Here is a 16,255-nt window from a genome sequence, read left to right as displayed (position 1 = left end):
AAAAAGGAAAAGATAAATTAATAATGAGGCATACTGGAACTCAAACTGTTGGAACACTGGATGTCTAAGTATCAATATATTAAGATGTAATATTAATAACATAGTGCCTGGCACCCAGTAAGCATTTAAATGCTTATTCACTCACCCACTCATCAACAATTAAATGCTGGTTAAACAGTTAAATACAACAGTACAATGCTAACTGGTCAGCATTATCAAATGGTATGGAAAGGGGAGATAAAAATGACAAAAGGACAATGAAACAAAGTCAGATAAGGAAACAGAAATTGCACAGAGAACCTTAGATAAAAGGATTTACAACTTTCCAATTGGTGTCTTTTTTATAGGAAAAAAAGAATTAGATCTGGAGCAGTTGGGAGTTTCTTCTCAGGCTTATAAATCTCTACTGATTCTTTTTAAGTGATAAAAATGAGGTTTATTGTTATCAGCAATTAATTTTACCTAAAACAGACCAAATCAGTAAAAACTAGATTGCTAAAATATTTAGTGAAAAGAACTACAACGGAATACTAAATGAATGCATGTAAAATAAGCCTGTCCTTGGACAACTGCAATCTAGTCTGTATCAAGTCACTGTGAAACTGGAAAATCACATGGACGATGAGATAAATGATCAATAACTTCTAACTGAAGACTTACAATTATATTTCATTATAAGTGAAAATTTAGTTGCTATTAATTGTGGGAAGATTAGGACAGAAAACAGTGATCTTTTAGTATAAGAAGTAGTGTGATATAGTAGATAAGGAGTGAGCCTCAGAGTCAGCAAGACCAAGATTCAAGTCCTGTCTCTGACATGTGTCCAGTTGTGTGGCCCCAAGTCACTTAATTTCTGAGTCCCAAACAACTGCCAAAGCCCCAAATTCCACATCCGATACACTGTTTCACCCTCAAGAAAGCCTGTCTCTCAATCACCCCCAATATCTCCTCATCTACAGCTTCCTCCATAAAATCTCCCCCACACACATCTACTTCTCTCTATTCATACTCTAAGCAGACCTTCCCCAACTCTCACCTGGACTAGTGCAATAGTGCCCTGGCCGGACTCCCCACCTCGACCTCTACACTACGATCCATCGCCTTCTGGTCATATGAGCACCCTACTCAGTAAATGCCAGCGACTACTTATTACCATAAGTTCCTCAGTCATTAAAAGCTCATTTTCCCCTTCTGGTCTTTTAACATATAATTCTCCCTTCCAGATTCAGTGATCTGGTTACATAAGCCTATCTGTAGGTCAGGGACAATGAATGAGCCGGGCCATGCATCCAACGCCTTGTTGAATGCCTAGCTTCCTTTAAAATTCAGTTCAAGCTCCCCTTTCATCCAGTTCTTTTTTGTCGCCTCCATCGGCTAGTGCTTTGCTTCTAAGGCTCCTTTGTCCATCTTCTCTTTATCTTCTCTCTTCTGATTTCCGTACATGTAGTCTGCCCGCTGCAGTGCCCGCTCCTTGAGGGCAGGGCCGGCTTCTGCTTCTCAGTTTCCCTAGCGCACAGCACAGTGCTTGGCTCATACTGAGAACTCAATCAGTAAATACTGAGTGGTAGAGGGAGCCCCTCACTGGAAATACTATGCAAGTGAAATCGTGGGTCTGGTTGGAAAAAAAATCTTGTCATAGAGAAGGAAAATAGATACATAAACCTTTGATACAACTCGGTTTGAAGGTGATTTACAGAGTGGTATGAAGATATCTGCAAGCTTCAAATCCTTCTAGAATTTCCCATGTCTTTTCCTAACTTAAATCATTTAATGCGTAGCCCAGACAGGTAAAGTTTCCATGTGTTTAAATCTTCCTACCATGGCTCTTGTCTCTCCATCATTATCTCCGAGTATCCTATTTATATTGATCGATTGTCCAAACTCAGTCGTAAGCAATTTCCTCAGTCTTTGAAGGGCCCACATTCTGTGACCTGCAGCTGAAATCAACCAACAAGAATCAGTATCTGGGGCTTAAAAGGCCGTTCTCCCCCACCAAGGAAAGGCTTGTTAACATACATCTTACACGTACCCAGAGCACTCAACTGAGCACATGCGGCAAGGGATGCTGCCAGTCGAGGAACGATGCTTCTATTGGAAGCCAAATTTAGCCGAAAGTCCAGTAAGCACGTGACCAAATCCATGGAAGGGCAGGAAAGAATGCAGCGGTCTGAGAGAAGATCTTTAGGGCCTGCAAGGTTAGTAATGACAGACTGATTGGTGCCTGAACAAGTTACAGTAACGCAACTTAAAGCTCCATTTAACAATCCGCTTCACACGTTTTTTACTAGGCATTCAAAGATGAAAATCAAGAATTAAATTAGTACTGCTACCGAATGAGAATCATTAAGAAGCTGCATTGCCATATATTAAACATTTAATCTTCAATGGACCATAATCTGCATCATACCATAACTCAAAAAAAGATTTACATATAGGTTGCTCTGGAAGTTTCACTGCAGTTTTAAACTCTAAAAGATTACATTCAAATCCATTCTGTTTTAATCTTAAAACTACACTAAAGCTTTAGAAAACCTCAGAATACTCTGGAAATACCTTACAAGGCACATGATTGGCTAATATTTCCTTGGTTAGATTTCCTTTGGTTTCCTTCATAATGAGTTATAAAGGTAGCACTATGTTAAGAAAACTAATTTGCTAAAAATGAGAAAAATACAGATTCACTTTAAACAAACGTTTAAAACATTGGCATCCCATGAAATATATTCACATGACTCTGCCATTTCTAGTAAACACATCTTGCTTTACCTGCAGCCGGCATAATAGGATAGACAGTGAGTCGCCACCCCCATCCATTCACTGATCCGTCACTGATGAACTTCCACTTTAATTCATCTCCAGGAATCCGAAGCTCACTGGACCAGTCAGACCATTCTCGACCTTAGACAAAGAAATCACAAATAAATGGGTTTTACATTAATACAATCATCTCAAGTCCATAACTTTGAAGAGGAGAAGGAGGGAAAGGAAGGGGGAAAGAAATAGAGAGAGAGAAAGAGAGAGGAAGGGAGGAAGGGAGGAAGGGAGGAAGGGAGAAAGGGAGGAAGGAAGGAAGGAAGGAAGGAAGGAAGGAAGGAAGGAAGGAAGGAAGGGAGAGAGGAAGGAAGGAAGGGAGAGAGGGAGGGAGGGGGAGAGAGGGAGAGAGAGAGGAAGGAAGGATGGAAGGAAGGAAGGAAGGAAGGAAGGAAGGAAGGAAGGAAGGAAGGAAGGAAGGAAGGAAGGAAGGAAGGAAGGAAGGAAGAAAGAAAGAAAGAAAGAAAGAAAGAAAGAAAGAAAGAAAGAAATGTCTACAGAGCAAGGACCTTGCTTCCAAAAAGCTAAAAACTAGAGTAATAATTAGTAACTTCAAAAGTCTGCATTCACTGCAGCAGAATTCAAAAAGACTAGACAAAGAACCCAAAACTTCACAGATAAAAAATAAAAATCAAACATGAATATTATACCTTGGAGAATCATTTTTTACAATTATCATATACACTATTTAAAAATTCTTCACTGATTAAAATCTGAATGATATATATCTTTGAAAGATTTTAAAACTCTTGATACAATGATAAAACACTAGTGTAGTCGAATGAAGATAAAACATACTAGCTACTCCTTCCCAAAAAAGTAAGGAATTTAAAATGCTGAATGAGACACATATTTTTGGACATAGCCAATGTAGGAATTTGTTTTGCTGGACTATGCACATTCTTTTTTTTTTCTTGCTTTCTGGAGGGCAATAGGGGTTAAGTGACTAGCCCAAAGTCACACAGCTAGTAATTGTGTCAAGTTTCTGAGGCCGGATTTGAACTCAGATCCTCCTGACTCCAAGCCCGGTGCTGAAGGGATACTAAGTTCACCAAAAATATAATTTATAATGACACTTGTAGTGTTGTCATTAATTTATCAACAATTATCGAGTTATTTTAAAACCTGCTTTAATTTCAATGGGCATTTGATGTGAGATAGATACCTTATTTAAAATTTTTTTTACAAACCTAGAAAATGGCTCAATTATTCAACCTAGGTATTTTATAATATTTTTGAATAATACTACCTTATAAAATAAAAGCTATTATAATTTAGTTTAATATTGTCTTGATCACCTGATCGAACTGAAACGATCCTATTGACACCATCCATTATCGTGAGAGGATCATGACGCCGTTCTGTAGAACACTGCCGGTCAAACTCCACTCTAAGTCCTTCAGCACCTAAAGAACAAAAGGCACATCACTGTAAATCCAGATATTGCCACTCCTCATGTACAACAAGGAAGAAAACCCAAGCCCACAAGCTTACTGCACCCATGATGGATCATTACTGTATTTGTCCAATTTAGCTCAACCAACATCTTTAAGAGCCTCCCTTCTGCTTTAGTGCAGGGAGTTTCTACAATAGGAATTCCATCTACAAAAATACATATGATATTATATGGTATTACTAAGAGGAAAAATTATTATTCCTGCCCTGAATGAGCTTCAAGTGTACTGGGACAGGCAGTAAAATCAAACAGAAAAGGAGACTAATAAATCAGGGAACTGGATTCAGTATCTCAAAAAGCTATAGGTAAGAGCTATGGACAAAGACATTTCTTTCTAGCTTCATTTTCATGTAATTTTACCTCCCACCAAAAAAATGCTATTTATGTTCAGTAAATATTTTATGCACATTTTTAAAGCATAAACCTTTTTACTCCCTTAGAATGAACTGGCTTATGTAATAACTAATGGAAAATAAAATAAAATATAGCAGAAGGCTTATTCAATACCACAAACCCAAATAAAGTCTTTTGTAACATTTTTATAACCTATCTTTTAAAGATTCTAAATCCAATGCATTAAGTTTCCATGCATTCTTAATAAACAAAATCGATGTGAAACAGCCACCAAAAAATTACTGACACAATTAAAAAATAAATATCACAAAAAATTAAATATCATTCTACCACCAGATGGCATTATTTCTTTGCTACATAGGGTATCACTGACAGAAACTGCTTCAAAGTTCAAATTAAACATATGATATCTAGAAAATAAAAACTTATTGTATTAATTATGCTGAGTTTCTTCTAAGAGAGATACTAAATATCTCTAACCAAATGTTACCAATTTATTTTGTGGTATTAAGTTTTCTGGAGCAGGAAATAAACAGGCAAGCTTGCACCTTTCCATAAAGTGAGTACCTTAATAGTAATTCTGTTAGCCATATATGTTAATAAAAAGCACATTTAACAAATCACAGAACATAAATAAATACACAAGAGGAGGGGAAAGCATAATTATTTCTTAGATAATGCAATTATCTAAGCATATAAAGTCTCGTAGCATCCTCACCTTGTACAATAGGCTCTAAAAATATTTATTATTGAACTAGAAGTGATTTTAAAAAATTCAATAACTGACATTTCAAATAAAAAAAACCAAACTGGTTCAACAGCTAACCAGTATAAGAAACTATCAACAACTCTGCAGATTACAATAATCTTGAGAATGGTTTCTAGATAATATATGTAAATCCAAATTAGTGATGAAAAGTTAAACTGATCATTTAACTACATCTAAAAAACATATAGAGTTATTCTTCAGCCTTCTAGGAAAAAAAAATCAGCCTTGTTTCCTTATACATCAGGTAGTCCTGCCCTCTGTTTCTTTCTTCAAAATTTTCCTAATTTTTTCCTTCCTTTTCATTACAATTGTATATATGGTAATTAGCTATGTAAACTATGCTTTAAAACTAACCATTAAAAAGCATAACTTAGGGGGCAGCTAGGTGGCACAGTGAACAGAGCACTGGCCCTGGAGGCAGGAGGACCTGAGCTCAAATCCCATCTCAGACACTTGACACACTTACTAGCTATGTGACCTTGGGCAAGTCACTTCACCCCAATTGCCCTGCCCTCGCCTCTCCAAAAAAAAGATTTTTTAAAAAAGCATAACTTATGCTGATTTAAAAGTGGTCCTCTTCTCAGAGTAACAAAAAAAAAGTCAGAGTCCAATAAACCATCCTACATAAGCCATAGTAAGCAAGTCACTTCAAACTCTCAAGATCTCCTCATCAGTAAAATGACAAGCTTAGATTGAGTGATCTTGGCAGTTCTTCTGAGCTCTAACATTCTAAATCTTCTTTAGTCCTTTTAATTTCCAGGTAATAGGATTTCGTTGCTAGTTAATTCAAATAAGAATTCTGCAGAAATTACCCTTTTTTTACAGCTGTGATTGACACAATTCAAGAAGGTGATAGTTATTCCCACTTCTTATACCTGTGGTTTTACTTTGTACCTGGTATTTTGACAGTGCCACTGGTGGATGTGTCATCGGTGTACGGATGGCTACTTTCTACCACTACAGGCTGGGAAGAGAGTCGCCCACTCTGGGAGTCCGTAGCAACATCTTCCAACTCTGTAACACAGAGCTCCAAAAGCATATCAGCTACCTGAAAAGAGTAAGGAAAAAATGTGAACTATGATGCTATCTGGGTTAAAAAAAAAAAAAAAGTTCAGCAGAGGACTTCTTAGCAACACCCCCACAACTCCTCCTTACCCCCCCCCCGCACCTCCCCACACAAAAACTTCCAAATCAGCACCTCTTTTTTAAGTCAAGGATAGGACAGGACAGCCTAAATAAAACCAGTATGTTTATGTCTCCCAATAAGGATAAATTCTCTTGGGAAAAAAACGTAAGAGATAAGGAGTTACCATATTCTTGATAATTTAGTTCTGGGGATTCTCTGACCCAGCAATACCACTTCTAGGACTATATCCCAGAGATCACAAAAAGGAGAAAAGGACCCATATGTACAAAAATATTTATGGCAGCTCTTTCTGCGGTGGCCAAGAACTGGATATAGAGGGGATGCCCATCAACTGGGGAATGGCCAACCAAGTGTGGTATATGAATGTAATGGAATACTATTGTGCTAAAAGCAATGATGAACAGGCAGACTTCAGAGAAACCCGGAAAGACCCATATGAACTGATGCTGAGTGAGGGGAGCAGAACCAGGAGAACACTGCACACGGTAACAGCCACAGTGTACGAGGACTGGGCCCTTCCCAGCAATGCAAGGACCTCAAACAACTCCAAAGGAAACATGATAGAAAATGCCAGCCCCATCCAATGAAAGATGCATGGAGTCGGAATGCAGAACGAAGCAGACTGTTTTCTTTTTTGTTTTGTTTTCTTTTGGTTTTTTTCTTTCTCATGGTTTTTCCCATTCATTATAATTCTTCTATGCAACATGACTAATGTGAAAATGTATATAATAGTCTTTTTTGTGTTTTTTTTGCTCCATTCCTTCTTTCTCATTGTTCACTCCATTGGTTATAATTCTTTACAACTTGACTAATGTTTAACGAGAAGGTATCTCTAGAACCTATGTCGTATTTCGTGCCACCATGGAGGGGGAGAGGAGAGGGAGGGGGAGAAAATTCTGAACTCAAGGGATTGTGGAAATGAATGTTGTAAACTAAAAGTAAATAAATCAATTTTTTAAAATAAAGAAATGTATGTGTAGAGCCCCTATCAGATTGCAAACTGTCTTGGAGAGACAGGGAAGAGAGAGGGGGAGAAAATTTAAAACTTATGGAAGTAAATGCCAAAAACTAAAAATAAATAATGTAATTAAAAAATAAATAAATTTAGTTCTGGTGAGGTTATCTTCTAAGGGAAAAAGAAAAAACATGCTAACCATTCGAATGGAAGTGGCCTAAGGCAATTTTTAAAAATGGCATTTGTGTCCTATCTGAGGATAGTCCCATAAAGACTAGAGCACTAGTGTCCTGAGGAGACTTAACACATATACATGAAGAGAAGTGCTTAACAAGGAAAAATGAAGTGCCTGGGTTCAGGGCACAGAAAGGATAAGTTGTACTTTTTAACTGGCTGCAGGAAACATTTCTACATGGAAAACTGAGGTAAATGTAAATGCTTACCGTTACAGGCTGGCAGAGCATCAGAACTTGAACTATCATTGATGGAGGTTGTATAACAACTTTTTATGACTAAAGTAAAATGAACAAAACTGTCCCAGGATGAACTAGGAGTCTAGCAGTGAATTCAGGCTGTCAGTCCTCAACCATCCTAGAGTTTCCATATTTATAACTAAAGACTCTGTTAAATCATGTAACTCACGATTCAAGCGATGAATAACAGAGTTCTGGTACTTCTTTTCCAGATGTTTGATTTCATCAGTATAGGGAGATGGGAAAAAACTCCCTTTAATAACACAGATCCAACAACGGTTCAGCAACTTGTACTTCAGTGCTGTTTTTTTCTTTTCTTTTTTTTTTTTTTTAAAGCAATCGGGGTTAAGTAACTTGCTCAAGGTTACACGGCCATTTATTTCTGGGTGTGGTGCTAAGTATCAGAGCCCAGATTCGATCCCAGGTCATCCCGACTCTGGAGCCGGTACTCTTACTCACTGCGCCAGCTGGCCGCCCCGGTGCTGTTTTTTTCTAGTTTAAATAGCATATTTTATTTTTTAAAGTAGTTAGAAACATTTTAAAACCATGTATTTTTTTAATGAAAAAACTGTTTTTCCTATTTCTTATAGAGTTGTTGGTACAACAATAAGAATCTGTGGGGAAATCAAGTAGTACAGTACAAGAAAAATAAAACAGAAAAACACATGAGATATCTCAAGTACATGCTTTAACTCACCTGTGGATAAGCAGTGCCCATACCAGAAAGCACAGCTGAAAGAACATCTTTTCCCTTCTCACCAGCCCGGTTAGAAACAGAGAGCTTGAGCAAGTCAACCATGACACGGGTATCATCTGGCACTAAGAGACTAGTAAACTCATCCAAATATTGTGGTTCAGGACCTGATACTTTATTTTGGCTTTCAACATCCTGAGAAATTAAAGATTAAAGATGATGAACATAATCCAAACTACACAATTTTTCCATTTTAATAAGGAATGCATTCATTTTTAATAAAAAGCACTGATGGAATATTGTGAATTTTACTCTACAGTATAATAAGTCAAAAAATAAGCCAAAAGTTGAATATTCAGTAGGTATGATTCATTATAGATAGCAGGTTCCTAAATAGCCATTATAAACTTATACTTTCTAAATAGCCTTGATTGATCCTTTCCAAAATCTTACCAAATATAGAGACTTTACCAGGTAAATCTTCAAAACATAACAAAAAGTGAATTGTTTTACTAATGTGACCCAGTTAGTACTGAAATTGTTCATTACAGCAATATGCTGAAAATCAACAAGCCCTTTCTCCCTACTTCTTAGAAACCCTTGCAGCAACTGGATAAGGCTCCTCTACAGAAGGGACCATGTCAGTGGGGGCTGTTTTTGTTGTTCAGTTGCTAATATTTGTGTCCGACTCTTCATGACCTCCGTTTGGGGTTTTCTTGGCAAAAATATTTTACCATTTTCTTCCCCAACTCATTTTACAGATGAGGAAACTGAGGCAAACAGAGTTAAGTGATTTGCCCGGGGTCATACAGCTACTAAGTATCTGAGGCTGGATTGGACTCAGGAAGATGAATCTTCTTGACTTGAGGTCAGGCACTCTATCCATTGCACCACCTAGCTACTCATGTTGGGTACACAAACAAATGCTGAGAGTATTTTTATGAATGAAAATACTTTCCTGATTCTAACTTTGTTCCTAAAATGCAGCAAAAACAATGTAAATTCTTGGGCATATCAACAGAAAAAGGAAGTAGCAGCTAATGAAAACAGTGAAAAAGACAAAAATGCATGAGACAAACAAAATATCATACATTAAAGTATCAGTGATTTTTCCTTGCAGAATATTCCCCAAGCATTATATCAGGAAACAAATAACTACTAAACAACTAGAAGCATAAATATACTTTTAAAAAATTCTAATGTCCAATATGAAAAATGTACTGCGAGATTCTTTCACTGTAGTATTTTTAAGTCTCGCACTGTAAGCAAATGTAAAATTCATTATTTAAATATATATTTACAAAAAGTACATTGGTAGCTTTTCTTGTATTTAGTGTAAACATATTATTTGAGAGCAGATGTCTGCTATCATTTCACCATTCAGCTCTGGGAGTTAATTTATCTACAACAAAAGGGCTCCAGCCCAAAGAATTTGCATCATATCAAGCCAAAACTCATAATTTTCCGCTATATAATGTGCTTTAAATATGTCTATTGATTTGGCCTACTTAGCAACAATACTCCAGATACTCTCAGCATGATTTTCTATCTCCGGTCCAGACTCCTCCAAAAAGGATTCCTTCCAAAAAGGATTCCTTCCAAAAGTCTTCTAAGCAACTGCAGTACCTGCGCTTCAATCTGAGCCTGGTAGTTCAATATTAATGCTATTTTTAAGTCTACAAGTCAACAAACTGCTCTAAATCAACTTTCACTGGAAAGTAAAAGAAAAACAATTGATTTGTAATGATGTACCTGCCTTTTTTCCTTCAAGATGAAAAAAGAAATATCTAATTGTACTTTATTACATGTTAAGGCCTAGAAACACTATAATGTAATTTAGCAAAAATATTCGTTTAGAAGGTATAAAGTTAAAATGCTTAATTCAGTAAGTGCAAATTCAAAGTTTAAATTATTTTATGATGTTTTAAGAATATTTTAATGGCCACAGACCAATATATTACACTGTCTACCAAAATAAAGTCTAAATAGGTGCATGATGTAGGTATAAAGGCTGATACTGTAAGCAATCTGGGAGAGCAAGGAATAGTTTACCTGTCAGATTTATGGAAAAGGGAAGATTTTATGACCAAACAAGAGTTAGAGAGCATTATGAAATGCAAAATGAATAATTTTGATTACATTAAATTGCAAAATTTCTGTACAAAGAAAGCCAATGCAACCAAGATTAAGAGGGAAGTGGAAAACTGGGAAAGAATTTTTACAATCAGTGTCTCTGATAAAGGCCTCATTTCTAAAATATACAAAAACTGAGTCAAATCTATAAGAATACAAGTCATTCCCCAATTGATAAATGGTCAAAGGACATGAACAGGCAGTTTTCAGAGGAAGAAATTAAAGATATCAATAAGCATATGAAAAAATGCTCTAAATCACTATTCATTAGAGAAATGCAAATCAAAACAACTCTGAGGCACCACATCTCACCAGTCAGATTGGCTAACATGACAAAACAGGAAAATGATAAATGCTGGAGGGGATGCAGAAAAATTGGAACGCTGATGCATTGTTGATGGAGTTGTGAACTGATTCAACCACTGTGGAAAGCAATCTGAAACTATGCCCAAAAATAAGTGTATACAGTCCCTTTGACTCAGCAATACCACTTCTGGGGTTTTGTCCCAAAAAGATCATAAAAGTGGGAAAAGGACCTGTATGTACAAAAATATTTATAGCAGTTATTTTTGTGGTGTCAAAGAACTGGAAATCAAGGGGATGCCCATCAATTGGGGAATGGCTGAACAAGTTGTGGTATATAAGTGTAATGGAATACTATTGTGCTCTAAGAAATGAGGAGCAGATGGACTTCATAATAACTTGGAGAGACTTATAGAAACTGATGTTGAGTGAGAAGAGCAGAACCAGGAGAACTTTGTACACAATTACAGACACAACGTATGTGTGACGACTAACTGGGCTGCTCTCAGCAAGGCAAGGTTAGAAGGCAACTCCCAAAGACTCGTGATGGACAGAGATGTCCACATCCAGAGAGAGAACCACAGCGTCTGAATGCAGACTGAAGCAAACTGCCTGCTCTCTCTTTTTGTTCTGTTTTGTTTCTTCTTTCTCATGTTCACACCATTGTTATATTTACAATTTGATTAATGTTTACTGTTAAGGTATTTGGAGATCCTATATTTGACTGCATGCTGCCATGGGGGGGGGAGGGTGAGTGGGATTTGAAACTCAAGGGAGTGTGGAACTGAATGTTGTAAACTAAAAGTAAATAAATAAATTTAAAAAAAAATTTTTAAAGAATATTTTAAAAACTAGAAATTCTTAACAGTCAACTCTTTCTTTTGGCCTTACAACCAAAAGGATATTTAAAAAAAACATAATTATACAATTACAAGATTCTTATGGAATTGTTCAAAAAAATCAGCAGCATAACTTTCAACAAAAATAACTATAATCTAATATAAAATTAAAAGGGTTAATAAGAACATAGGAACTTGATAATCAACAATTTTACTCCCTGAAAGAAAAGGAAATGCTCTCCCCCTCTTTATGACAGGAGAGCAGTAAGTCTACTTTATTTTGTACTTTGAAAAATAACTCAAGCTAATCCTTTAGCCAAGGAGATTTCTTAGGCTGATGACAAACGAAGATCTTAATTTACAAAAGATAATTCTCCTTACACTGAAAAATGGATTTAGGTATGTTTTGTGTACGAATATAACTATCACCGCAATAAAGCACGGTTTTCAATCAAATAAATAATAATGGCTATTACTTCTTTGGTCTTAGTCATGGTCTCTGCAATGATACTGGCAGCTCCAGGATCATCAGTCACTGGAATGAATGGTCGAGAGGAGGCAGAGGAAGCCGAGGGAGTCACCGCGGATGGAGTTACAGCATCTTCTGAAGAAACAACCTAGTTTAAAGAAAATTAAGCAGAAAAAGAATAGGAAAGATAAACCAACAAACTCCAGGAGCGACTCTATGTTTTTGAAATATTAATATTATATAATATATAATATAAATATTATAGCCTAAAATAACACAGCTCCCCTCTTTCTTTTTTCCCTAATCTTAACACACCACCAGCAACAACCACTCTCAAAGGCATTGACAGAAGAAATCCATCAAAATATTTTTAACCTTTTTAAAATAATGTTAGACTCTATGCAGCTAAGTGGTGCAGCAGATAGAGGCCCAGGTCTGGAGTCAGGAAGACTCAAGTTCAAATACAGCCTCAGATAACTGATACAAGGCTCCCTTAATTTCCGTCTGCCTCATGCTCCTCATTTGTAAAATGGAGACAGCAAGAACAATTCCCCTGCAGAGTTGTTCTGAGGATCAAACGTGGTCCTATCTGTAAAGCACTTAGCGCAGTGCCTGCATGATATAAGAACTGCTATGATTATTCATTATTATCATTACTGTTATTATTACTAGTATTAATTTCAACATAGAAACAAAAGACTATTTAAAATAGCAAAAATATAGAAACTGAATTTGCACTCGGTGAATAGTAAGGCTGATAAACTGAAACTCTCTCTTTCCTCCAATGCCAGGGTAGGTGTTTTCCCCTGTGACAACACATCAAGTACTAACTGGCCAGCCTCCTGTCACCAATTATTTCCTACATTCGATTGATTACCTCCCCCTTCCTGTCCTGCCACGGATTTGGGCTCAGTCTTTCTTCCACATCCACAGCCATCACACCCTCTTCACCATTCATGGGACTTCCCACCAAAGACACATCTGAGGGGGGTGGGGGCGATGAAGATGATGGGCACTCCACTGGTGCGATCATAGAAGCAGGCATTAGGGCTCCGACCACCGCATCTCTAAAAGAAATTTCAGTTTAACATTTGGGGTACTTTGTCATTTTCCTGGCTATTAAAAGAAAAAAACCATAAAAGAACCAAAACTTGTGTTTCAATCAGATAACAAAGTTAAAGGTCTTCAGAAAAATTAAGCGTTTTGCTTTACAACAGCAACCTTTTATTTCTTGACTAAAAGGAAACATTTTATACCTTATCACAATGAAATGAAATTTATGAATTAGGATAAAAATTACAAGGTTGCAACCTTTTCCCAAAACCAGGTCAGAAGACATTCAGAAGAATTTCATGGGGGGGCAGTGATGCTTTGGATGCTGCTAGCAATGAAAAACCGGACTTCAGTTGAAAAAGAACCCAAAAATTTTCAATCTGTACACTGCTTGTAGGAGGGTGAGACATACTGAGGTTACGAGCTTTAATTCTGGTATAATTCATGCCAAAAAACTGAAACAAATATCAAGCAATAAACATTGTTTGTAGGAGAGATGATATCACACTGGGTGTTTTTCAAAATCACCATCAATAAAATCTCTCTCCTATATATCAATATAACAGAGCTACCAGAAAATGGTCTTGGTTTATGTTTCACATCTTTGGTAAAGAGCTTATTAGAGTACAAAGGGGCCAACCATTAGCCACCCAATACAATAATATTGTACTAATCCCTGTAAATCAAAAGGAACACTTATAAATAACAATTAATAGTCCTAACACACTTAGGATTTTTAAATCTACTTGAACAATGAAGAAAAAGAGCATATGCCAAAAGCGTTTGTACATTTTTTTGTTTTTTAAATAAGCTGATAAACCTACCTCGCATACATAATTTGCAGTGCGGTTAGTATATGAGATAATGCTTGCTGTTTGGCAAGGTTTCCATCCAAAGACAAGAGAATCTTAGCAAGGGAAGGGCGATTAGGCTTGGAACTATTCACACCACTGATTTTGTTACTGGCAGCAGAAGAATCGGCATCGGAAGGAACACCTTTGAAACAGAAAAGTAAATTTTGTACTTAATTTTAAAAGGATAATATTATTTGTTTCTAAACAGTTTTGCCTTTCTAATTCTAGCTTCTAGATATTCCACTTTGCTGCATACATTCAGAAATGTTAGAGTGGATGCCTGGACTCAATAAATATTTTCTCTGTTCACCAACATACATAAATAAAAGACTATCATTCCTAAAAAATACTTTCCCATTATCACATTAAAATTTTAATATTTTGACAAAATATTTGATTATAAATTATGGGTACTGAAATTGACATCTAAAATAATTAATATTATAAACTGAAAGGTTACATTAGAAATATATACAAATTTACTTTCCCAAGAAAATGTAAACAATATAAAATCCCGTATTACAGAAGCTAACAAATAAGCAAACATTGTATAGACAATGCCTTTCATTAAAGGCAGGATTTTGCAGAGTTAAGGATTTATCAATTATTTGGCAAACTGTTTAACTAAACTGAATTCACATACATCATGCATAATATGGCATTTGAGCATTGTCGTTCAATTAAGGAGACAGTCAGGAAAAAAGCAAGAAGAAAGGGTTTCCTTTTGAACTGTTACGATCTTTCTAATCATGAAGAGGAAAACGCTCCATTATTTTATCTTTCACAAACTCCCACTGTGACTCATATAAACCCTCTTCCAGAGCACAAGGAATGCTCTTCCTCCTCTGACCCATACCCCAGTTCACACAATAATGCTGCCTGAAATGTCAGTGGCCTCTAACACACACTTGCCGGATCTCACGTCTATATTCAAACCAGCTCTGTTACCTAAGTAAGAAGCGCCTAAAGGGTCCCTAGCAGTTTGGAAGAGGACAGGCTCATGGACAGATGGGGTTGCTACATCCACTGTTGTCCATGCCACACTGTGCGACGAACCACAAGCTACGCGGGTGATTTTTTGGCCTTCTAAGCCTTGTACAAGAGTGGGCTTTCTATTGACAGTGGTGGTTCCATTGCCTTGCTGTCCATGGTCATTATCACCCCAAGCATACACCTGCAAAAGAAAAATTAATTATTTCTAAAACTAAGAATTCTTTTACATCGATCTATTTATGTTAAAAATACTTATTCTACCACCTCAATGAATTAAATAAAAAAATCTATTACAATACTGTTTTATTCAGTAATAAAAAGCTAGGTTTTTTGCTTGTTTTTTGCAAAGGGATTAGAATTTTGAATAATTAAAAGAAATAGGTATGCTTATCAATAAATTCTAAATAATCTTTCAGTTTAAATATTCCTACTTCAGGAAGAATAGTCAATACTGTGCTATATTTTGACTAGATGGATTATTACAAAGGAATTTCATGATACTATAAACGAAATAAATTTTAAGACTGTGATAAAGGTCTTATAAGCCTAAATATTGATGAAATTCAACCTATTAAGAACCTGAGAATCTTAGTTTTACTTCTCATTGTCCTTTTCAAAAAAGCAAAAACTAATGAACTTGGTATAACAATAAGACTTCCTAAGAATCATGCTAACTGAGCAGTCTTTTTGTAAATAATAAGGATCTATGTATAAACTTTATTTTCTTCCACATATTCCTAACAAGACTTATCTTTAAACAATTTAGTGGGTAATCTCTACAGTATTTTTTATATTTCAGAAATCTATAGCTTGAACTGCCTTAGTAATCCTATTATAATAACTATTAATATACAAATTAGTATAGGTACTACTCTGCTTTTAACATATCTTTAATGATATGGGTGAGGATAATCATTTTATCATCAGTATTCTCAAACAGAAAAGTAGGCCA

The 16,255-nt window shown here is 36.1% G+C and overlaps 1 protein-coding gene across 3 annotated transcripts in view; it reads right to left on the bottom strand.

The window, feature by feature from the left end:
* HERC2 (HECT and RLD domain containing E3 ubiquitin protein ligase 2) overlaps positions 1-16,255 on the bottom strand; it is a 234,456-nt gene that overhangs the window by 54,829 nt on the left and 163,372 nt on the right. For all 3 annotated transcript variants that reach the window (XM_069072939.1, XM_069072941.1, XM_069072940.1), the window contains 10 exons: positions 15,259-15,484; positions 14,281-14,452; positions 13,281-13,470; positions 12,411-12,551; positions 8,663-8,854; positions 6,285-6,438; positions 4,110-4,217; positions 2,767-2,898; positions 2,030-2,188; positions 1,819-1,937 (listed from right to left, as the gene is read on the bottom strand). In XM_069072939.1, coding sequence (XP_068929040.1) covers positions 1,819-1,937; positions 2,030-2,188; positions 2,767-2,898; positions 4,110-4,217; positions 6,285-6,438; positions 8,663-8,854; positions 12,411-12,551; positions 13,281-13,470; positions 14,281-14,452; positions 15,259-15,484 — 1,593 coding nt within the window. The remainder of the gene's footprint in view (positions 1-1,818; positions 1,938-2,029; positions 2,189-2,766; positions 2,899-4,109; positions 4,218-6,284; positions 6,439-8,662; positions 8,855-12,410; positions 12,552-13,280; positions 13,471-14,280; positions 14,453-15,258; positions 15,485-16,255) is intronic.

Source organism: Petaurus breviceps, unplaced genomic scaffold (genome assembly GCF_028583685.1).
Source record: "Petaurus breviceps papuanus isolate PSGF00001 unplaced genomic scaffold, PetGlider_PUasm1.0 90849, whole genome shotgun sequence".
NCBI lineage: Eukaryota > Metazoa > Chordata > Mammalia > Diprotodontia > Petauridae > Petaurus > Petaurus breviceps.
The sequence above is the reverse complement of the archived record's forward strand: the minus strand, read 5'-3'. Positions and strand labels throughout refer to the sequence as shown.